This window comes from Colletotrichum godetiae, assembly GCF_030913485.1.
Source record: "Colletotrichum godetiae strain CBS 193.32 chromosome Unknown BDP55scaffold_68, whole genome shotgun sequence".
In the NCBI taxonomy this organism is placed as follows: domain Eukaryota; kingdom Fungi; phylum Ascomycota; class Sordariomycetes; order Glomerellales; family Glomerellaceae; genus Colletotrichum; species Colletotrichum godetiae.
The window spans coordinates 72,770-94,842 of record NW_026851316.1 but is presented as its reverse complement, the minus strand read 5'-3'; the positions used below and the strand labels follow the sequence as shown (position 1 = coordinate 94,842).

At 52.6% G+C, this 22,073-nt stretch overlaps 11 protein-coding genes across 11 annotated transcripts; 5 read left to right on the top strand and 6 right to left on the bottom strand.

The window, feature by feature from the left end:
- Positions 1–99: 99 nt before the first annotated feature.
- On the bottom strand, positions 100–1,826 carry BDP55DRAFT_593451 (DNA replication regulator SLD2). The gene is made up of 2 exons (XM_060570951.1): positions 1,538–1,826; positions 100–1,482 (listed from the first exon to the last, which is right to left on the bottom strand). The coding sequence occupies exons 1-2, from the start codon at positions 1,677–1,679 to the stop codon at positions 182–184; spliced, it is 1,443 nt and encodes a 480-aa protein (XP_060423596.1). The 5' UTR covers positions 1,680–1,826; the 3' UTR covers positions 100–181.
- Positions 1,827–2,065: 239 nt separating this feature from the next.
- BDP55DRAFT_564285 (uncharacterized protein) lies at positions 2,066–3,145 on the top strand (the record flags this gene model as incomplete). The annotated part of the gene is made up of 1 exon (XM_060570320.1): positions 2,066–3,145. The coding sequence occupies one exon, from the start codon at positions 2,066–2,068 to the stop codon at positions 3,143–3,145; it is 1,080 nt and encodes a 359-aa protein (XP_060423595.1).
- A 628-nt stretch (positions 3,146–3,773) lies between these two features.
- BDP55DRAFT_698113 (DSBA-like thioredoxin domain-containing protein) lies at positions 3,774–4,530 on the top strand (the record flags this gene model as incomplete). Its single annotated transcript, XM_060577755.1, has 2 exons — positions 3,774–3,821; positions 3,886–4,530. 2 exons carry the CDS (start codon positions 3,774–3,776, stop codon positions 4,528–4,530), a joined length of 693 nt encoding a protein of 230 aa, XP_060423594.1.
- BDP55DRAFT_621212 (DASH complex subunit Spc34) lies at positions 4,332–5,587 on the bottom strand. Its single transcript, XM_060571349.1, has 2 exons — positions 5,517–5,587; positions 4,332–5,420 (listed from the first exon to the last, which is right to left on the bottom strand). The coding sequence occupies exons 1-2, from the start codon at positions 5,579–5,581 to the stop codon at positions 4,670–4,672; spliced, it is 816 nt and encodes a 271-aa protein (XP_060423593.1). The 5' UTR covers positions 5,582–5,587; the 3' UTR covers positions 4,332–4,669.
- Positions 5,588–7,263: 1,676 nt separating this feature from the next.
- On the top strand, positions 7,264–9,067 carry BDP55DRAFT_698111 (uncharacterized protein; the record flags this gene model as incomplete). Its single annotated transcript, XM_060577754.1, has 3 exons — positions 7,264–7,814; positions 7,919–8,219; positions 8,273–9,067. The coding sequence occupies 3 exons, from the start codon at positions 7,264–7,266 to the stop codon at positions 9,065–9,067; spliced, it is 1,647 nt and encodes a 548-aa protein (XP_060423592.1).
- A 2,876-nt stretch (positions 9,068–11,943) lies between these two features.
- BDP55DRAFT_733789 (uncharacterized protein) lies at positions 11,944–12,233 on the top strand (the record flags this gene model as incomplete). Its single annotated transcript, XM_060580138.1, has 2 exons — positions 11,944–12,155; positions 12,215–12,233. 2 exons carry the CDS (start codon positions 11,944–11,946, stop codon positions 12,231–12,233), a joined length of 231 nt encoding a protein of 76 aa, XP_060423591.1.
- A 195-nt stretch (positions 12,234–12,428) lies between these two features.
- On the bottom strand, positions 12,429–12,980 carry BDP55DRAFT_564405 (uncharacterized protein; the record flags this gene model as incomplete). Its single annotated transcript, XM_060570333.1, has 1 exon — positions 12,429–12,980. The coding sequence occupies one exon, from the start codon at positions 12,978–12,980 to the stop codon at positions 12,429–12,431; it is 552 nt and encodes a 183-aa protein (XP_060423590.1).
- A 998-nt stretch (positions 12,981–13,978) lies between these two features.
- Positions 13,979–15,495, bottom strand: BDP55DRAFT_681424 (uncharacterized protein). The gene is made up of 4 exons (XM_060576189.1): positions 15,419–15,495; positions 15,034–15,346; positions 14,464–14,952; positions 13,979–14,381 (listed from the first exon to the last, which is right to left on the bottom strand). The coding sequence occupies exons 1-4, from the start codon at positions 15,427–15,429 to the stop codon at positions 14,166–14,168; spliced, it is 1,029 nt and encodes a 342-aa protein (XP_060423589.1). The 5' UTR covers positions 15,430–15,495; the 3' UTR covers positions 13,979–14,165.
- Positions 15,496–17,520: 2,025 nt separating this feature from the next.
- BDP55DRAFT_637479 (uncharacterized protein) lies at positions 17,521–18,669 on the top strand (the record flags this gene model as incomplete). The annotated part of the gene is made up of 4 exons (XM_060572989.1): positions 17,521–17,572; positions 17,622–17,778; positions 17,850–18,531; positions 18,604–18,669. The coding sequence occupies 4 exons, from the start codon at positions 17,521–17,523 to the stop codon at positions 18,667–18,669; spliced, it is 957 nt and encodes a 318-aa protein (XP_060423588.1).
- Positions 18,670–19,466: 797 nt separating this feature from the next.
- On the bottom strand, positions 19,467–21,132 carry BDP55DRAFT_681413 (batten's disease protein Cln3). The gene is made up of 2 exons (XM_060576188.1): positions 20,888–21,132; positions 19,467–20,818 (listed from the first exon to the last, which is right to left on the bottom strand). Exons 1-2 carry the CDS (start codon positions 20,967–20,969, stop codon positions 19,680–19,682), a joined length of 1,221 nt encoding a protein of 406 aa, XP_060423587.1. The 5' UTR covers positions 20,970–21,132; the 3' UTR covers positions 19,467–19,679.
- Positions 21,133–21,397: 265 nt separating this feature from the next.
- BDP55DRAFT_681412 (uncharacterized protein) lies at positions 21,398–22,018 on the bottom strand. The gene is made up of 2 exons (XM_060576187.1): positions 21,963–22,018; positions 21,398–21,791 (listed from the first exon to the last, which is right to left on the bottom strand). Exon 2 carries the CDS (start codon positions 21,719–21,721, stop codon positions 21,464–21,466), a length of 258 nt encoding a protein of 85 aa, XP_060423586.1. The 5' UTR covers positions 21,722–21,791; positions 21,963–22,018; the 3' UTR covers positions 21,398–21,463.
- Positions 22,019–22,073: the final 55 nt, after the last annotated feature.

Below are 22,073 nucleotides of genomic sequence, written 5' to 3'. Positions count from 1 at the left end.
GTGGTGCAAAGTTGTCTGATATGCAAAACCTGTTAAGAAATGTTACGAATAAATGATACACACAGACGACGTGCTCAAGGGCAGTTCATGATAATGATATGTTATTGTAGGCATGCATTCATCAGCACTGTGAAATGGGATGTCGCTTTCCATGTAAACGCCTTGCAATGCAAATGTCGACTCAGCGTCGTCTTCTAAACTTGCTGTTGTATCCGGGCCCGCCTTTCGCGCCGTTGTTTTTCAGTTTCAATCGCCGGAAATTGGTGTGCGCCATCGCGTTCACCTTTCTGACAACCTTCTTGACCGTCCCCTCCTTCTCTGTTTTCTTCTCTGTCTTCTTTTCTTCCTTCTTCTTCGTGGACTTGGCCTTTGGTGCCGACTCGTCAAACTCCGAGTCTGAGCCCGAGCCCGCGAGCTCATCATAGTCGTCCTCTGGATCGCCACTGTTTTGTGTTTTGGGCACAACTTCTTCGTCGTCGTCGTCTTCCTGTTGATTTTCTTCCTCGGCGGGGGCAGATGGCCGTTTGACATGGACAGGCTTCATGTTGGATCTCCTCGTAGTTCGTTTCTGCCCCTTCTTCTTGAATATCCTCAATGGCATTCCATCACGTCCTACCTGCTCTTCATCAGGACTGTCGTAAAGAGCCTCATCGTCAAATCCTCCCAGGGGTAGGTTGACCTGACTGTCTGCAGCGAGAATATCCGCTTTCGGCTTCGGAGGTACTTTGGGCTGCACAACTTCGCCTTCTGCCTCCCGTAGAGCTTCGAGTTCGTCATCGTTGTCCAGGTTGTCTTCTTCCACTTTTCTTAGACTTGCCACAATAGCGCTGAGGCCACGGACCAGTGGTTTCCGAGGCAGTCGGAGTGGCGGCGCTGCAAAGTCTTCACTCTTGCTTGGTGGTGGTTGGGTATGTCGTTTGAGAAAGGACGGGGTGCTGAACTGAAGCTTCGAAACGGTCGTTGGCGTTTTGGCGTCTGCTGCAGGAACATCTTTGTTCTTCAGAGGTGTCATGAAGCTGTCTAGCATTTGTCGTTTGCTCGTGGACATTGGCGTCCGCCCAAACTTCGCATCGTCCTCCTCGTCCATGGGCGTTGCACGTTTTCGCGGTGTCGTCATCACTCTGGCATCAGCAGAGGTGTTGATATTCATATTCTTTCTTGACGGTGTGCCGAGTTCACGCTCTACCATCAGGTCGAACAGTCCTAATACACGGCCATCGCGCTGTGGTGTAGGTCCAATTGACCTTGGGGCTACAGGGCTAAAGAGGGTTCTGGAGATCGAAGGGGTGGTGGTGAGGCCGACATCTTCGGGATTCGTTCTTCTCTTCGACGGCGTCTCAGTGTGCTTGTGTTTCTTCGACGGGGTTCTGACAAGAGAAGGGATTTCGTCCTGCTTCTTCGGTCTCGGGGCCTCTTTTGAAGGTGGGGGGACTTTTCCCGAAAGGATATCGCGGACTTTGTTGTATTGCTTGTACTTTTGTGCTGACTATCTGTCAATCTTTGATCAATCTTGTGCTTGAGGGAAGACAATGCTCACCTATATCAGCGTTGCGCTTGATGTCGTCTCTGCCCGGCTTCTTCCCATCGTGAGACTTTACCCAGGAGGTTTCCCACGTCTTGAGTTCAGCACGTAGTGTCTGTGACTGAAGCTCATACTCTGCCTTTGTTGGGTCGTCCATTGTGAGGCAGTTGCTGGCCAAAATGTATCTACGTCATTGAAGATTGGGGAAAGCACAAAATTAAGGTTGAGTAGGTGGTTTGGGTTGAGGTACGTAGTCGAAGATGTCCAGGGTGGATTTCAAGGTGGAGGGAAGCAAACGCGGTTGCGACGCGACAGGGGAAAATCACTAAACACGAAAGATCCACGGTCGCCCAGCAGCACTTTAGGTACGTAGCGCTAAGGACTCAGTGCCCCACCTTGTTGTATCTTATCTTATCGGAGTTTAAGCTGCGACTTCTTGCTGATTAACACAGCCGTTACATCGCTGAAGTGACTGGATGACATCGTCTTCTTCCTCCGTCATACACTACTTTCCTTCTCTCGGGCACGGTCTGCACCTGTGGCATGTCCGCCGAAGCGACATCCAGCGACAACTCGAGTCCACGAGATATCCATTCCGTCGTCTTGCAGACCACGCTGCAGGAGATCAACACCCGACCGACGGATCTCCAAGACTGTTGCGTCATTTGCCTCGAGGAGATCACCGAAGGTTGTGAGGCGCAACCATGCCACCACCACAATTTCGACTTCCTCTGCCTCGCGACATGGTTGGAACGACAAACAGCATGTCCGCTATGTAAAACCGAGATCAAGGAGGTCCGCTACGAGTTTAGCGACGACCGAAAGCAATGGAAAACCTTCAAGGCCCCAGAAAGACCCTCGGATAAGGCTGAAGCCGCAGCGCATGCTTCACCTAATCAGCAGACGAGGCGGTATTACTCCCAAGCTCGCCCACGGCGGTCACGGCCACATGCGCCTTCGACGACTCGACTGAATCCATCGCAGGATGAGGCAATCACCCGCCGAAGACATGTTTATCGACATCAGTTGTACTCACTCCATGTGGGTTCCAACCGGATATCAAGATACAGGGACTTGACTCCGCAAATGTTTGCCTCCGATACAGAGCTTGTCTCGCGCGCGCGTACTTTTCTCCGGCGCGAGCTACAGGTCTTTGAGTTCCTTTCGCCCGATAATGATGCACGGCCGCAAGATACCGACCCAGTCCGACGTCGCAGAGCCAACAACGCTGAGTTTTTGCTCGAGTACATCATCGCTATCTTGAAGACGGTCGATATGCAAGGCAGCATGGGCCAAGCCGAGGAGCTTATTCAAGAGTTCCTGGGCAGAGAGAACACGCGACTGCTGCTTCATGAGCTTAGAGCGTGGCTGAGAAGCCCATACATGTCGCTCGAAAGCTGGGATCGCGCTGTACAATATCCGAATGTTGTACCTAAGCGGCGACGGTCACAGAGTCCCAGCGCAGCCAATCGTGGAGAATCGTCCACAAGCGCCGACAGTATTTATCCTTCAACCTGGAGGAGAGACGAGCGACGAAGGTATCGCAGACAGCCTTACGAATCGCGTCGGTCACGGAATGACCAGAGACTACGAGAGGCGACAGAACGATATTCCGTTGATTAAGCCCTGAGAGCACGACTCGAACATAATGATACCCCCGGCTCTGGCTTCACATGTATTTGCGGCGGATCCTTTTGCGGAATTATTTTGCGCAGCGATGACAGAATACAAGCTTTGGAATGGGCCTGTGCTTTATTAGCTTGCGACTTGCAAGGGCGACAGGCCCCTCGGCGGTGGAAAGGACAAGGGCCGCAATAGACTCCACGAATCATGAATGCAACGTAACAAATCAAGTGCCGAAATACAGAGTGCCGAAAGCAATCGGAACCTTCCCAGACCCGCCTTCGCCGATTTTGCACGGCTGAATAATGGCGGGTGTGGGCTCTTTTTTTTGCTGATGAAGAGACGGGTAAGGTCGCTCGACATGGAGGAATCCCGCCGGCCTTTAGCTAAAAGATTCCGGTCGGATCGGGCTCCGGGGTTGATTGGTAATCAACTAAAAGTCGGCCAGTGTCGGCGGAGTCCCGCCGTATTCGACGCCGAGGCCGATTTACCGACATATTTGACGTCTTGATTCCCATATTTCTCGATGATAAACCTTATACAACCATACTTGTCTGTGTATTTTTATTCTCTCCTCGTCGATTAACAAGTTTGGGAGCGAATGAACGCCGCACGTCAAGCAAGCAAGATGGCCACCATTAACATCAAAGTCATATCAGACCCCGTCTGCCCTTTTGTAAGAGGACTCTCTCCCACCTAGAATTCGTATGTCAAACCGACATGGCTAACGTCAAACGCAGTGCTACCTCGGCAAAGCCCGTCTGAACAGGGCGATAGACCTGTACAAAAAGACGTACCCCAACGGCAAGGACGACACCTTCAACGTGACATGGCAAGCCTACTACCTCGACCCAACGGCGCCCCCCAAAGGCGTGCCCGTCAATGAGCGCATGGCGGCGCGCTTCGGCGCCGACAGGCTGGAGATGATGCACGCGCGCATGAAGAAGCTGGGCGCCGCCGAGGGTTTCAATTTCACGTTTGGCGGCAAGATTGGGCACACGCGGGACGCCCACCGGACGATCCAGCTGGCCAAGTCCAAGGGCCCCGAGGTGGAGAACGCGGTGGTGGACTCGATTATGAAGAGTTATTTTGAGGAGGACGGGGATGTGACGAGCTGGGATATGATTGTCGACGCGGCGGTACGGGGTGGGCTTGAGAGGGGGGAGGTGAGGAGGTGGCTTGAGGAGGGCAAGGGAGGGGAGGAGGTTGATAAGCAGGTGGAGGATGCGTATCGGATGGGGGTGAGGGGGGTGCCGCATTTTGTGATTGAGGATAAGTACGAGGTTGGGGGCGCGCAGGAGGTGGGTGAGTTTTTGGGACAGATTGTTGCGGCGAGGGAGAGGGGTGGGAGGGCGGCTGGTGGGCAGGATGGGCTCTCATGTTGAGGTTCAGGACACACGGAAGTGAATCGAGTGTAGGATACCTTGGGTCGTGATGGAGTTTGTTTGAATTTTGGGGGGTATCATTTCGTAAAACAACCGTGGTAGAAACGCCCTCGTTTAATGTATCTCTCCCTTTGCCCCCTCACATGTTTAGCAACGCTCCTAGATCCTTCTCCATCGCCCGCAACCGCTGCTGCAGCTCCCGTTTCTTCTTATCGAGCTCCCTCACAAACTCCTCCTCGGCCCGCAAATCCTCTTCCGTCATGACATCCTCGCCCACCACCTCCTCCTCCTCATCCTCCTCCTCGTCAAACTGCTCATCATCCCCCTCCCCCATCCAGTGATCCTTATTCATCCTCTCCACCGCAGCCTGGTTCTCAGCAACCTTGGCCTCGTAGTACGCCAGCGTATTCGTCTGGTGCGCGTACCGCGACCTCAGCTGCGGGATCCGCTCGAGCGCGCCAGGGAGAGCATACACGCCGCACAGCTTCGTCGCGCCCTGCAAGAGCACCTCGACGTCAACATCGCCTCCTTTACTGGCGGCCTGGCGCTCGCCGCGGCGCAGCTGGGCGTGAAGGTCGCCTCCGAGGACGGCGGAGACAGCGGTGTGGCGGCGGGGTCCGCCTAGGCCGCTGCCGCCTGCTGCGCGGGAGGTTCCTGGTGGTGGGCCGGTTGTGACTTCGCCCGAAGCGACGTTGAAGACGGTTTGACGGCGGGAGGTGGTGGGTTTCGCGGCGTCTTGCGTATGGGAAGAGGAGGAGGATGTTGTTGGTGGTGGTGGGGGTGGGGGCACGGAGAAGAGGGCACGTTCGTGGGCTTCGGTGTCGCGGATTAGGGAGGTGATGTCGGTGTTGTAGAGCATTGCGTTTGTGAAGATTTTGGGGGGTGGGAAGCTGGGCGTGGTTGTGTGTTAGCGTAAATGTCTTGGACGGGGAAAAGGTGAGGGTATCTTGAGGAGGGGGGCTGTGGTGGGCGTGGGAGGTGCGTACGGGAGCGAGTCGATGCCCTCGCAGGAGATGGCGATCTGCTCGAGGTGGACGGCGAGCATTGACATGGTTATATCGTGTTTGGAGAGGTCTTATGTATGGATATTGCGCTCTCCAGGCGTTGAGATTCGAGTTGTCACTTTGGCAGCTGCGGGATGTTGACGTGGGATTTGGAGATTTAATGTCAACAAACTGCCCCCCACCAAACACATGATTTGTTTCCCTACTGCGTACTGCGTAGTTGGAGAAGGAACTTTGTGCACGGGCCATCTCTTGTTCCCAAATTCCCCAGTGGCCTGGGCGTCAACTTCCCGTCACCTCGACTATCAACTCTTCCACAGCTGCTGCAATTATCTTGACCAGCCCCAGGACGACCAGAGTCACGCATTATTCCGGTGAAATTGAGCCTCCGAATATCACTCTATGGCTGAGACCGATGGTTTTTATGATGCTCAAGGCATCTCCTCGTTGGAGGGCAGCACGAAGGCAAACGATGCTGTCGAAAGATTAACAAGACCAAACTGCGTCAAATCTGACAGCCAAGCCTCTCCATGTCTCTCCCGCGCTTGAATCACTCGACGGACAGGGAATCCAGACGTCAATTCATCTGGACTTTTGATGATACATTGCTGCACGCACGCGGTAGGACCCGAACAACTCAGCTCGGTGTCTGCCAGATCGACATCCAGCCACTCACTTTGACACTTCCCCAAGAACGAACGGTCAGACCTTGGGCAATATTCACGAGGCTATCATTCTGTCCCAACCAAATTTCGGCATTCAAGGCTGCCTGTTGCCTCGCCGGGTGAGGATCGCAATAAGCGGCTTGGACCCTCGAGGATGTGACTCTATCGGGTTGAACGTGCCGATTAGCTGGGCATGCAACGTCGGAAATGACGACAGATGGGCACTCTTATTGGGTCCTATGCGCGTCTGCTGGCTCTCCTTCAAAGGGCTGTTGGCGCATGTGGTGCTCTCTTTATACTGCAGCCTGTAAGCCGCCCACATGCACCTCAAACAGTCCCAAGGCAAGGCATAGTTACTTTCCAATTCTCTGGCATCTTGTCCTTTTCTGTTTGCAACTCCAGCGGCGTAACCGTCGCTGGCCTCTCCTTGTGTAATCTGTCAACATCTCAGAGCCTCGCACTATAACGGTGGTATGCTTTCGGTTTCTTGGTGCACAGCCCGGATCTGACTGCATCTCGCTCTCGCCCATCTCATCTTCGCTTATTTGCAGCCCCATCTCAGCCCCCAAAAACACACGAGACCATCGACCTCTAAGGCAACAGAGAGAAGAGCAGGCAGCGGGGTGGCGCCCTAGCCGCTGCGACCGACCCCCCTAATTGGCGATTGCCCCCCTGGTCGAGTGACCAGCCAAGAGGCACGCCGTCGTCTATCCCGGCCCGGGTTCAGGCCAACTCAGCCCTGCACCTTGTGTCTGCTTGTGTCTCTACTTCTTCTCTGGAGCAGAAAAATGCCTTACTCTTTTCCCCATGAAATGCTAACGACCGCTACGAGGGGGGAACTAGCATCTCTAGTTTGTGGTTGGAAGTTTGTTCGTTTTGTCTGACCGGCGCCCGCCCTCCATCTCCATCTTCTTCCCCACGATATAATGCCGCGTGAGCACCCACCGTCCGTCTCCCGCTGGTCACTTGACCACATTCCCTTTCTGTCATCGCCCTCTCTGTCATTCTCACTTTCGTCTTCTGGCTATTCTTGGCTCTATATCGTCCTAGCCATACCCGTCATCATGGCCGCCGGCCTCTTCTCCATCCCAGGCTTGGGCGACAGGTTCGCCGTGCGGTATCGATCACGACAACAGAAACGAACTGAGCTGCACAAACAAAGGATGGGATCGACAAAATTTCTCGGCTCTCAGGTGGGAGGCAGCTCCGTCATCAGCTACTCTTATACCGATTTCCCGTGGAAGCTGCTCGCATGGGACATTTACTACTTTTTCCAGTACATCTGGGCTCTTCCATGGATCGTATGGCCTATTACCCCAGCCGATTCGGGCGACCTCGATGAGTTGGCTTTCACAAGGCAAAACCTCTTTTGTGTGGGAATGCACCTCTTTTTGTGTGTTTTGCAAATTGCCTTCATCTTGGCTTTGCCGTTTGCTGTCTTGTTGCCTATTTGGATCGCCGGCCTCGCCTTTGGTGCCTTCTTCGCCGTCAACTACCTGCTCTGCCTATTGCTGAACGGGCCAACCCTCACCTACACCTCGGACCCCAAGTACGCACCAGAGCTACCGGAGCATGCTCACGAGAAATGGATCTTTTTGAATGGGGTTGCCGTGGGGTAAGTTGTGACCAACCATCATTATATGTCCCCAGTGCATCTCAATATGCATGTTCAAGGACCCATCTGGGGAGCACCAAACAGACTGACTAACACTGCATCAGGGACCACTGGATGAAGAACAACCTAAATAGACTTGCTCTCACCTTTAAGCGGCCAATCCTCGGCATTCACAACCAGACCTCGGGAATCCTCTTCGATGTTGTCGAATGTTTGATCCAGCGAAACTTGGGATACGCGACCTACGATGTACGGATGTGCTATCGAATTGTCAAGGAAACGCTCTACAACCCGCAATACTCCAAGGTGGTCTTTGTCTTGCATTCGCAGGGAGGTATCGAGGGTGGTCTCGTTCTCGACTGGCTTTTGCAAGAACTGCCACAAGATCTTCTTGCCAAACTCGAGGTGAGCAACACCATGCATGCATGCTATCTGATGGCATTTCTAACAATTCCCAGGTGTACACCTTTGGCAATGCCGCAAACCACTTCAACAACCCCCATCGCCACGCAATGTCCCAAGCCCTCGCACAAAGCAACCCAGCCGCCATGACCCTGACCACAACCAGCATAGCCCACGGGGACTTCGTGAGCAGTCCCATATCACCAATCGCCAACAGCGGTCAACAGCGCCTCGTCACCAGCCACAGCACCGGAAGCAAAAACGAAAACGGCAACCCGCGCACCCCCAGCATCCCCAAAGAGTCGTCCTCCATCTCCTCTCGATCCTCCACGGCCGCACTGGACCGCGCCATCGGCCACGTAGAGCACTACGCCCACACCACGGACTTTGTAGCCATCTGGGGCGTCTTGCACTTCTGCACGTCCCTCACGGCGGACCACAGCATGCCGCGCTTCATCGGGCGGCTGTTCGTAAGGGCCTCGGAGCGCGGTGGCCACCAGTTCTGCCAGCATTATCTCGACGGCATGTTCCCCCTCGCAAAGGACCCCGAGACGGGGGAGTTTATCGGTGCCGCGGAGGAGAGCGAGTTCATGGAGAGTGAGATCCAGGTTGGGAGGCAGGGTGATGCCGGGGCCAACGCGCGCGAGGCGTTTGAGGTTGCGTATCTGGGGAGGGATGTCAATAATGAGGTTGAGTTTCATGGGGAGCATGTCAAGGGACGGCATAGGAAGAAGACTGTCAAGGTGAAGGAGCTTTCGAGGTTGTGGTTGTATCGGAATGGGCGGAGTCCACCTGAGACGCCGCCTTACTTGTATACGGAGAATGGGATTGTGAGGAACGCGACCTTGTAGACGTGTAAATGAGGTTTTGGGTTTGGTTGGTGCATGTAGTTTTATAGAATGATACCCTCTCATTGTTATCGCATATAGTATCGCATATAGTAGGCACTTTCATTATACAATGACGATTCTTGCAGGTTGTGTTAGTTTCCACACAGGGCTTACACAGTTCAGCGCCCCTGGCTACTTTCACATAATCGTAAGGGGGTTATGCTGATAGAGTACATCCTACCCAGCAAGAAGTACCTAGCCCTTTTGGTGTTGAGGCTGCGATCAATATCCCCATGCATATCACAACGATTCAGTAGGAGGTAACAAGAAACTAGAAAAGCCAACCCCCCCCCCAATAATGAACACGCCCGATCGAGGCTTCAAACTTGAATCCCGAAATAGAACAGGAGACTTCACTGTTCTAGTTGGGGTATCCGCCCCAAGTGCTTGTCGTTGAGAGTGATGGTAATTCATCGGGTATAGAGCCTCACGAGCTATCTGGTGCTTGTTCCGGGGTCGAGATGGGGGATCTTTTCGAGGTAAGGTATGCCGCATCCACGGGTGGTATGTTACCTTATATAGGGATCGATGTGCTCGGTTTTCTGTCTAAATACAGGCAGGTATTTCAGAGATAGCCCTGTGAAGATACAAAAAGGCGGGTAATGCGCTAGAGACCTTTGATTTAGGCAAGAGAGAAAGGTGTTCTCATTGCGGACGATTGCTGCGGATTGTAATATCGTGTCTTATGAGTCTCTGCATTTCTCTGCATCTCCACAAGTGGTGTCCAGGGGGTTCCTGTTAAAAGCGCAGGAGGCGTTCCATTCGACGGTCATTCTTCCCGAGTTGTGAGTATTCAGCGTCGTATATAACCATAAAGAGGAATGATTCTTGGTATTGAGCGCGTAATGGGTCGGCTGTAGTTTGATAGCAAACTGTGATCTAGTAGTCTGCGCTGGCATAGGTACGTTAAAAGGACCATCACGACGTGCATTTATGAAGTGTTGACCAGTTCAACCAGGACGCTTGGCAAGAGAAAGTAATGGAGTCTTGCCGTCAGATCTACTATATAGGCTGCTTGTACTGTAGTCGAATATTAGACAAGCTAAGTTGCCAGGCATGTAGGATGTTGGCGCGGTAGATTTAGGCGGAAAAATAGGTGCAAGGGAGGACTGCCATTGTAACCAGAACACGTCTATGATTTTTGTCCAGATCGATCGAAAAAAGAAGTAACGTACAACAATAAAAATTATGATTGAAGAGTACATCAGTTGTAGATTACATCCACTTCTCTTGGGGTTGCATTTGCGACGCGTAGCTTCCAACGAACTAGCGAGATGTAGTAAGAAGGGAGGTAAAAAGTCCATTCATACATGTATCATGTTACAGATACGATGAAGTGCTCGATTTCAGGCACATACGCATGGTAAAATTGGGGTGCACAACTAACCCCCCGTTGCGTGAAGCTCATGTTGACCACACTGGTGATGTTTCCCTCGGTGAAGCCCTTCACCGAAACGCAAACGGGCAGCGGGCCGATGGGGGATCCATCGTGTGTGTGTGTGTGAGTGGAGCCTACCTTATCGCAATGACTCACCGAGTGGCGGGTAGTGGGTCTGTCTTTTTTCTCGCCTGCAAGCTGCGGCTTTGCGGCTTGCCCCTGTCGATGAGTGGTGGACCCTGATAAAAATCGGCTGGGAAACGACGATGCCAGCAAAACACACGCATGCCCAAGGGGGATCCATTCATTCATGTCGGAACCCATGTCTATTCCGTATGTAAAAAAAAAGTAATTGTTCAAATCAAATTGCTTGGGCTTGACATGTGCCCGGTTCGTGAAACTCAGCCTTTTCTGTTTCCGCTTGGATGACCTGCTCGAATCATTTCAGATATTCCCCCTTATTTAAGCAGTGGCATGACACTCGTCCGTCAGTGAGATTACTCACTTCCGTGGAAAGGCGGATGACTGGACTAGGTACACCGCCTCAATGTGAGTAAAATGCGCAATGTCAGCCAAGAGCTATTTCTGATGAGCCGCGCAAAAAAGTAAGGCGGCTCACGCAATGGTGTGTGGCGCGCGTCCCGAGAGAGAAAAAAAATGTTGTCCTCGATGGGAATGCCGCCCAACAAAGGGACAACGAACAACAAGGTGGATCCGTCCGTGCCGAAGCTACCTGCTTTATAAGGTAATGAAGATAAGTCACGGTGAAGAGCTGCCATAAGCTAATGCATTAGAGCTATCCAAGACCGGAAAGCACAGGGGGGGGGCCTCGCGCGAAATTTAGCTGTAAAAAAATATCAAGAAAAGGTCCGCATGCCTCAGCCCTGGCATCTGGTTCGCGGCGTTGCGGCTCGCGCCATCTTCAAATCTTGCCAATCCTTTTGATTATCGGGCCGCTGAAAATTGACGCAAGCCGCTCGCTCCCTGCGCATTCGGAATACCCACCGATTCCACACACCTGCTTGTTTTACCACGCCTGCACGGCTTGGGAGGGTCCCATCAGAGCGGCAAAGGAGGGTCCAAAGGAGGCATGTTTGTGGTCCGGAAACGGGTGTGAAGGTGCCCCATAATAAAAATTGGAAATAACCCGAGCCGATCTCGAATTAGTTTCGCCATCTTTTGCGCATTTTCTGCCCTACGCGCCTCCCTATCAAGGGTGTGTAAGGCCTATCTACGGAGTCCTGAGGCGCCCTTTTTGATAAGTGACTCGAGGGCGAGAGATAATTTTTCATACAAGAAGAAACGCCCTCCCTCATAAGTTCTGTTTTGACAGCAAACTTCCACTAGGAATTGTACACCCCCCCCAACCTTTGGAGCTTCCTCGAAGGCTCCTCACATCCAAAACATCACCGTCAACAACACCAACAACGCCAAACGGCATTATACACACCACCAAGCCATGAACTCGGTCCACATCAAGCACGGCTCAATTCGACAGGGCAAGTTTGACATTTACTGGAGCAAGGACAATGAGTGGGCTATTATCGACGAGGAGGAGGAGGAGAACGAGCGCAGGCTGAAGGAGGTTCATCGCCTGAGCACGCGATACTGGAGCGCTGGTCTCTTGGTTACCCTGGTGCCCGCTATGTGCGGTCTACTATGGTGCTTCCGGTAAGCAATTCTTGTCTTCCGCGCGTTTCCGGATCTCACTCACTAACACTTCACCTCAGATTCAGAAGACGCCTCTAAAAAGTGTCGCGTGTTTTTTCAACACTCCACTCATCTCTTATGATTGAACTCTTCAATCGAATTCTGACTGTCCTTTGGACAGACATGTCACGCCCTTCAGTAAAGGTCTATTTTGAACCGACTGGGGCGAAATGAGCCGACATCGTCAACATCAAAGACCAACGTCGCCATGCGTTCGTCTTGACGCTGAAGCTCTCATTTCCTTTCCGATTCCTCACTCATTAAACCACCTCGTTCACATCGCCTTATCAAACTTTCCTCAACCTTCATCTTTCCTCTCTTGGCCCGCGCATGCTCAGCCGTCGCAATCCCAGCATCAAGCCCGACATGAGCAACCCCCTTAACAACACCATGCGCCGCCGCCGCGGCGCTCGAAGACGACCCGCCCCCGGTACCAACCAGCACATCCGCACACACTTCGGCCCCCTCGATCGCGAACGCGCCAAACGTCACGCCCAGCGCCATCGGAACCAACACGTCCCCCAGCTTCGTCTTCACCGCCAACCCCCTCTCGACGGCATGCCGCTCGAGAATATGCCGTTTCCTCCGGGCGTTGCGGATGCGCACCGCGTCGTAGGGGACCATGAGCCAGCTTAGGCCCGCGGTGACTGCGCCTGCGGCGGTGTGGAGCGCTGTTGCGGTTGAGCTGCTTGCGAGTTGGCGGACGTAGTGGGTTCGGCGGGCGATGAGGGCTTGGTCGGACATTTGGCGGCATTTGAGGTCGTATGCGTCTGCGTTGAAGGGCATTGTTTCTGGGTTTCTGGTTTTTGAGTCTTTAAAGACTTTGGGATGCAAACTTTTGCGGGGGGTCTGGGGAAGGGATTTGATGTGGAAAGAAGCGGAAATCGAGGCTGCGGTTGAGTTGGACTTATTCCATCTCCCTCAGATTTGGACGGAGAATGTGGTCCCGTTGGGAAGCAATTATACCAACATACAGCCATGACGACTGTAAACGACATCATGCCAGAAACATTCAGACGAAGATGGCAGGGGCGGATAGAACCAGTCAGAACGCATAAATTGCATAGAAAAGAAAATGGAAATAAGGCCGCAGCAGCTCGCACTGACGAAGCTGAAGGAACCTTGAGCTTATCGAGACCCATACAATTTGCTTCCAGTTGCCAGTCGTCGGGGGAGATAAGTCCGACCCCGCCAGAACCAACTTCAATGTTCAGGCCCGAGTCCGAAGAGGGGGGGCAGGGGCCGGGGGCGGTTCTTTCGGGATCCGGGATGGTGTGGGGATCAGTGCGGCCGGACGCTCCCGGCGTGGCGGGGACGTTGTTCCGTCGAAGTGGACATTGGACGGACTGGGACCGTGGCTGCGGGGGTGCAAATTGGTCCCACAGTACGGAATGCTTGAGTAGGGGAGCGGCGAATCGAACTGGATTTAATCTGTAGAGCTTACGCTGTAAAAAGCAAAGGTATGCTACGGACCAGCAGTCATCCAGCTCAATGGATGTAGTTGATAGTGGGTTTTGACCCGACCGCTGGTTTCGTAGTAAACTTTTGTTGACAGCGGAAGCACTTACATGATTTGTTCATATCATGGACGTTGGATCTTTTTCTGGGCGGAGTTTCGGAGTCCGATGCTTGAAGGTGGCCCGCCTGCTGACGGCGGTCGGGGATATGTGGTCCAAGTTCAGGCACGATGGGCTGGTCATCTGAAGTCTTGAGACGTGACGGAAGTTCACGAATTAACTAAGAGAATGTTTACAGCACTATTCTGATGAAGTTAGAAGCAACGATTTAATGAAATAATGAGTAATGAGGTTTCTTGCATTATTAAGTCTTTAACATTATGAGGTCATGAGCATCGTGAAAACGTTCCATCCTCCCCATTGTCCGTCCCATTCCGTGATTTCCCATCCGATGCTGTACAATGACCCCATATCCGGGATCCGATCGTCGTGGTCCCGCCACGAACATACTTGACTAAGCTCTCAACTCGGTATCGCGCCGATACGTCCACGAGTGGGCGTCCGAGTATACGGGCTTATACCCCAACACGCCCTCGACAAGCGACAAGATAATAGTGGGCGTGAGGATAAAGGCACCGCCGTACTTGTGCTCCGAGACGAGGACCAGACGGTCGATGCTCGCGCCCATGCCGAAGGCGCACTGGTGTAGCTTCACCTCGACTGCAGGAGGCTGTTTATGTTGTTAGCACCTTCCAGATTCATTATTTTCATGTGAAAATATGAAGACTGGGGGAGGGGGGGGGGAGGCTCACCTTGCTGCTAATCTGATGATTCGTCCTCCTCCACTTCTTGAAATACTCTGCCAAAAACTTGAGCGTCGCGCTGTGGCTCCCCTGGATCTCAATCTCGTGCGCGCCGCGGCTGTACACGATGAGGTGGTACGGCGCCTTCTGCAGCAGCTCGTCGGGGCGCGGGAGGGCGTCCGCCTTGGGCATGAAGTCTGCCTGTGCAGGTCCTCTTGACGCCGTCGAAGAGATGGAGGCGCGCTGGCGGAGGTGGCCTGTTCCACCTACAGAGAGACGGTTCAGACGGGCGTCCATTTCCAGGTCGGCCCAGTCTTCTGTCGGGGAGGCGGAGTAAGGCGGAAGTTGCTTGTGGTGGTCGGCGAAGCAGTCTTTGATTTCGGATTTGAAGAGCGGGTGGAGGTCCATTGGGGTTATGAGTTGGGTTTTGGGGAGGGTGATGAGGAAGCCGCCTCGGTCGTCGGACCATGCTGTTGAGGCTTGGTCATCGCTGGCGACCTTTTTTTTTTTTGGAATGGTTAGTATATTTCATGTCTCTCACTGCAAGATACTTTGTCTTGTAAGAATAGGAAAACTCACTTCGACAAAGAGTCGCAACCTCGACCAGGTCAGCCTCAGCTTGTCGAGCAAGGTGTCGGTCCACTCCTCATTCTTGTCGTCCTCGAGGAGCTCTGTCGCGGCGCGGCACCATGCTTCGACGGTGCCGGCGACGGCGGCCGCGAAGTCGGTCTTGTCTGCGTACTCGGAGTCGAGCTGGGTGAGGAGGATCTGCCAGTCCGGGGTGACGTCTACGTCGAGGCCGAGGACGTCTCGGAGAGCCTTGAGGGCTTGCTGGAGGTAGCTGTCTTCCTTGGTCCAGTGGTCACGGATTGCAACCTTTACTTTGAGGGGTCTGGAATTGTGTTAGTTGCTGATGATAAATGGGGTTACACATGTGATGTGAGGGTTATGAGAGGCAACTTACAGAGTTGTCATGCCAGGCGTAAGGTGTCTTGGGTAGTGAGTTTCTTGTTTTGCGGTTTCTGAATGTCAGATGAATGATGATGATGAGAATGGTGAGAATGAGACTTCTCTCTTTCCTCCCTCCCGTCGTTATAAGGGGAGTCATCCGGTGGTTGATATTCACCTTCCCAAGCAGCACGAGTGGAGCCGCGATGCAGCTAGACGCATCAGTCGATAATCCACCACCCTGGCGACCCTGCCACTCTCCCCTCCCCCCCGGCGCCGCCAAGATCGGGCGCCAAGAGGTGCCCGGCAGCGTGGTGGCATGCAGCTGGGCATGTGGCGTCACACTCATCCCAGCGCCGTGCAAAAAAAGGTAACAGGGGAAGGGGGCGGAGTACCTTTTACACGTCAATCATGCCATATGCGACTTTTGCGGCTTGCCGTGTAGTTCCCCGGGGCAAAGAAACAGGAAGAAATGACACAATGCACGTTGTACGGTATAGTCGGGGGTTGTTGATCTGGGTTTCGAAAGAATACGACGTTGCGGAAACCTTGGTTGGGTAAAGTGCGTGTTGTAAGCTCCGAAAACCCCAAGAAAATAGCCAGCACTATGTTTTTACACCTCATAGCTCACGGGCGGTACGGGAGTCCACTGGCAAATTATCCCTGCCTTACTGTGCAGTAAATCCCAGACTACTACTTAACGGTACAGTTAGCCTGGTCCGGGGCACGGCGGCTCGATCTGCAATGGGTGGGACGCATCAGGTCAGATGATGAGCTGATGGTTCAAAACTTTCAGCGCGGGACTCCATAAGCGGCCACCCGCGTGAACATGCCACAGCCCAGCGGTTCCATCGGCCGGCCGGCACGCCGCGCAAACATAACCATCAATGGACGGGAAGTGACAACAAGCAGGAGTTCAGAAGGGTTAGGTTAGGTGTCAATGACCAAGGCACGTGCCGGGTTGCAGCGGTCTTGTTAACACGACATCCCTGCGAATAAGAGTCTCGACCCTCTTTCGACAACTCATTCAACCGTCAGACTCATACAGACGGTGAGAGAAAGAAAAGGAATACCAAGACCCGAAACAGAGACAACAATAGCAACACGGTGAGACGGCCAACGGTCCGGTCCGAAGAAGAAGGAGGAAAAAAAAAAATGTTCGGAGACTGACGGACGGACACACAGGGTTGATGATGTCACGATTGTCAACCACCTTGCAATTCACTCTACCTCATGAGTCTCCGGCGCGTTGGCGGCCTCCCTTCTCGCCCGCCCGCCCGCAGCTCCCGGGTCCGCAGACATAGTTCAACACTTTAATTAAGAGACGGGCGCCGGTTTCGAGTGGTGCCGCCGCTCCTACGTTGGATTACCAATTTCCACACTGCCACAGCCTCATAGTGGCACCCAAAACTCCGCAGTGATGCGAAGCTGCAGTGCCGAGCAACACTTTGTACTCCGTAAGCCGATCGATTGTCGATGTTTTACCCCATTTACGACATGCAAGACTCGTCTCATGGGTAATGGACTCATGGTCCATGGCGATGGCCGTTGATCGACATGTCACCCCGCAATTCCCCTCACTGCTCATCCTTACCTTCGTGCCTACTAGCATTAGAGGCTTAGGTTAGGTAAGCTAGCGCTCCTGAACCCCTGAATGACTGCCTGAGCTGTTGCGCGATGCACCGCGATGCGCCACCACCAAAATCAACGAACCTCACCTGTTCATGTCCACAACATTCAACATGAGGAGAAAAGAAGCGACGAGACAACGCAAGGCTAGGCAGATGTCAAAGAATAACCTCCACATCCGTCGCCGTTTCTGTTTAGCCTCGCCAGGCTGAATACTTAGTCGCTATCCAAACCCTGTGATTGAGGGTGACTAGTGGCCGTTGGCGGGCCAAAATTCAATAGTGAGGCTGTTTTCATCCTTCGTGAGGAAGAGCTGAAAGGAGGCTCAAAGAGGGGGAAAGGGACTTCGTAGATGGCAAGCTGGGCTTCAGGAATTGAACATGATGGATGGGAAGGATAAAAGCTGCTGTTCAACGACTCACATTAGATGAAGTTGCTCTCATCAATCTGAAAATAACTTCACTTACCGTATTCATCTGATCAATCGCCATGTCTCGCTTGCCCCCAGCCGAAAAGCTACCCCTCGCAGTCCGGAAGAACAGTACGTATGGATGCCCCAAGTTGACCCTCACTTACTAACCGCCCTCAAGTCCGCGATGAGTGGGAGAGCAAGAAGGAGGACCTCCAAAAGGAGCTCTCTGACGTCCTGGGCGAGGAGTGGACGCTCAAGGACATCAACCCCAGCGCGCTCTACCCCTACGCCGTGGACGGCTACGCCAAAGAGTCCCTAGGAAGCTGCATTGAACAGTAAGACACTTCTTCCTCGGACACAGACGCGCAAGAGTAAAGAGCGAATCCAGTCTCTAACACGGCATCAGATACGTCTCCTCGGCAATCTATAACCTCAAATCCTTCGCCTCCACCTACGGCGAAGACGGCAAATCCGAACTCAACTCCATCTGCCACGCCCGCTCTCTCCTCATTGACCTCGACGACCGCCCCAAGGACGCGCGCGTCTCCTACTGCGGCGTCCTCGTCAAAGAAGGCGGCGCGCTGGCGCTCGTCTTCTCCGAGGGAAACCTGGGTACCAACGTCAACTACGCCATCGAGACGCAGGGTCTCCTGACCGCCTTGAATGCCGCGCCGCCCGCACCGGGATCCGCCGCGGTGATGAGTTTTGCGGCGCGTACCTCGGTGAGGCAGGACTATGATGACAAGATCGAGGAGACGAGGAAGAAGTTGGCAGATATGCTCGAGAAGCCTGATGTTGTGCTGTGTCCCAACTTTGAGGCGAACTTTGAAAAAATCAAGGCGGCCGCGGGGAAGAAGGGGAGTGAGGTGAGGAGTGATTGGGAGGGGAACATGGGTGCGTTCACGAGGATGTATTTTGAGGGGTTGGTGTATCAGATGAGTTATCAAAAGTTTGGGGATGATGAGATGTTGAGGGAAGGGTTTAATGAGGCTGTTGAGAAGGGGGAGATTCACTTTCGGATTGTGGATAAGATGGCGTATGCGACGTATGGGGAGGTCGTGTTGGAGGATGGGGCGATTTATGTTCAGGTTTGTTTTTCTCGATTCTTCCCCGATCCGTGGATGACTATGAGATGGCGTTTGCTAACCAGTTTTTACTAGACTCAAGCGCATAACTTTGGGACGAACGTCGATTACGCGGCAGAGAAGATTTTGGATCAGCTTTAGGCGGGTGCTGTATCCAAGCAGAGGCAAGGGGGCAAGGGATGTTTGTGAAGTCTCGAGTCAATACTTGAGGCGGCCAGCATCTTAGAGCCTTTCTTTATTATACTTACCGTTCCTGTCGAAAAGAGGGCAACTTTTTACCACTCATCATTCTAACTGCACATGAGAAACACAGCCACTTGTTTCCATACTCACTTGTTGATGTCATGTCTTTTGGCTGTACGGACTAGCAGAACAGCTCATCCATGATGGCTAGTGTCAGTAAACCTGGTGAAGACTCTGATCTTGCTTGGCCCATGCCGACTCATGACAGTAGATGGCGTCAGCTTGAACAGGGTCGTCGAACTGGAACTGGCAGTTGGCGACAATAGGTGCACTGCGACCCTAAAAATCGGTGAGGACAACATCCTCGAGGAAAAGTTCCAGAGCTCCCGTGCCGATATAGGAACCGCGCTTTTATCAACTTTGTTAGGATTAAATATCCTTTTTCGTGCACATTGATGAGGCTCATATCGAGGCTTTGCTTGCCGAGCTCTATAACGGGAAGACATAAGTTACCGGTGTATCTAGTATTAGAGCATCTAGTAGGCGGGCTCTTCATAAATCCAACGCTATTAGTCGATACAAATAGGTAGACGATAGAACGATCCGCTACTTAGTATATACTAGGCGTATATTTACTACTATCCCTGTTACTACCTCTTTTATTATTATTTTACTGTCTCTCTCATTATCTCTTTAATTTTACTTTTATTTGTACTTTAATTTTTATTTCTAATTCTATATTCAGTTAACTATGCCTTCATTGTTTCCTCGACTATTACCTCTATTACTCCTTTTATTTTGTTTAGTCTTACCTCTTCTCTTTTTATTTAGTCTTCTGAGTGTGTTCTAGGAGGAACATACCGCTAGAATCCAAGACAGTGATAAGAATAGTAGTGGGAGTACGAGGTAGAAGGGCAATATTGATACATTCACCAGTGAATTACTTTGTCACCTATATAACCACCTCTCTACCGGGCTCTATTGCACCACCGTTTGCCATCGACAAGCGAGCGACACATCGTCATCTCGAGAAGAGAACCCACCACGCCACCAACAAGCAAACCCCCCGCATCGCCAGCAGTAACAAACCCAACACCAACCTCCCTAGCAGCCGTTTCCCTCCCCTCTCCGACTAGCCTTGCCAGGACATTTACATACACAGATCCCGCCGCTAGACCGATTAAGAAGACCATGAAAAAGGCCAGGTGCGTCGAGACGAGGAACATGGCGTTAAAGAATGAAAGCGCCACCCAGACGAACAAAGTAGTCATGTGCAGTCTGAGATTCCGCACCGGGAGAATCTTGAGCGAAGACCGTCCGATCCATACCCCTAGATGAAGGGCCATGCCGTATGTGGTGTAAAAGTGGGCAAATGTCTCAAAGGCCGATCCCTCGAGCGGCCTGGCGAGGCCGTACTGTGGCAGAGACATCGCCGCGGATGCTATGAAGAGGGGTGATATCTCTGAGCGGATGAGATTGCGGAGCGACTCGAACCTACTTCGCTCGTGATTCAGACCAGCGGACCTATCGTGCCATAAAAAGGACTGGCCTTCCTCGACAATGACGTTCTCATGTTGCTTCCCTCGCGCGTCATTCTTCGTACACCTTTTCGAGAATCGTGGAGGCAATACGACAAAGTGAGCCACCAAAAGCAGAGCTACAGCGTAGTAGATATACGTCGTAGCGCTGCGCAGAAGCTTCCCGGCCCCGTACGTCAAAAGAAACGGCCACGCGGCATTCTCCAGCGACCCCGCGCCGGTACCGAAGCCCCACCCCGCGAGACCCGGAAGCCCGGCCTGGCCGAGCGTCCCGAGACAGGAAACCTCCATTGCCGCGGATGCAGCCGATGCAATAATAGTCGTCGCGATGCGAATTGGCGGGGGCACGTTCGGCGGTGTGTCATCTGCGATTCGCTTGAGAATAACCCATACTACCGCGACGAGAAGTGGTCGAATTCGGCATGGAATACGGTGGATGATGAACGGGAGAGTTAGCTTGGTGAGGAGTACCGGCGCGACCTCGATGAGAATGACGATGTGCCGGGGGTATGGGATGATTAGATAGTTTGCGGCGTGGATCAGGGATGGTAGAATCGTGTTAGTTAGACCTGCAGTTCGGGTGAGATGAGATTGTTGAGATTGTGTTCACCGACATAATCAATAAGCATCGGACTTACCTATCAGAGCAAAAGCCAAAAATATCCGAAATTCATCAAAAGACCAGGCGGCCCGGGCCGTGGTCTTACTTCTTGATGCCATCGCGAAAGCGAGGTCTCGGGGTGTACTCTAAGGTTCACGACATCCTGCAACACCGAACCGAGACATGGGGGGGCTTTACTCTAAAGAAGTAGAAGAAGAAACTGTGCCGCCGTCTCAGTCGACTTATGATCGACAACAACTACTCCGTAATACATTCTTCACAGAGTACGCTGAGTGATCAATGGTAAAGCTACCCGTCATCCACGTGTTAGTGCCGTTAGAGAGCCAACCATGGGTGACGGGGACAATTGGCCGGAACCCGGCCCGGACGAATCGAGTCCACCACGTGGGATGAATCCGGCAATTGATAGGGGACTATGGCGTCGCGTTCGCGGCACGTCATTCAAATTAGAGTAACCATGAGCAATTCTGTACTAATTTGACTCGAGAAACGATACGGGATCATTGGAAAATCAAAGCAGGGCATACCGAGAGCTTTCGACTCTTATGGGACGGGTATACTCCTGGATCTCGGGTCTGAATGTCGGCCGCATTCAGTGCATAACACAGCTGGCAGCGAGACAATGATCCAGAACCATTACTAAACCGAAAGTTGGCTGAGCGGTTGTTGATGAGCTTTCTGGTGGAGCCGGAACTAGACACCAATCCTGGATACCCCCGTGGCTCCTAAGACTGTATTTACGGGAATAAGTTACTTCTCCGAAAACTCTGTCGTCCAGGTTGGCCAGCTTCGAGAAATGGGTCTCGAGATCTAGTAGTGTTGCCATGTCGTTTTGGTAAAGCGAATACATCACTTTATCGCGTTTTGTATGCGATAACAACGGCGCTCGCCTGGCTGGATGACGAATCTCTTTGATACAACTATATCGATGGCATTCCATGTTAGTTTATATCTAGTTGGTACTAACACGCTGTAGTCTTGACGTATCGTGGACGAATACGGTGAGGATAGGAGACGAAGGTCACGAGGAAAGCCTCAGCGCAGGGTGTTGCCATTGCCGCTCTATATAATGAAATCATCCACAAACTCACTTGTTTTCTCTAGGTACGGGCCGATAAATCTATTTGAGGAGCCATACCCTAGAAACACTCATTCTTTTTGCGGTTTTACTTCTCTTGTCTCTCTTATTACCCCGTCTTATC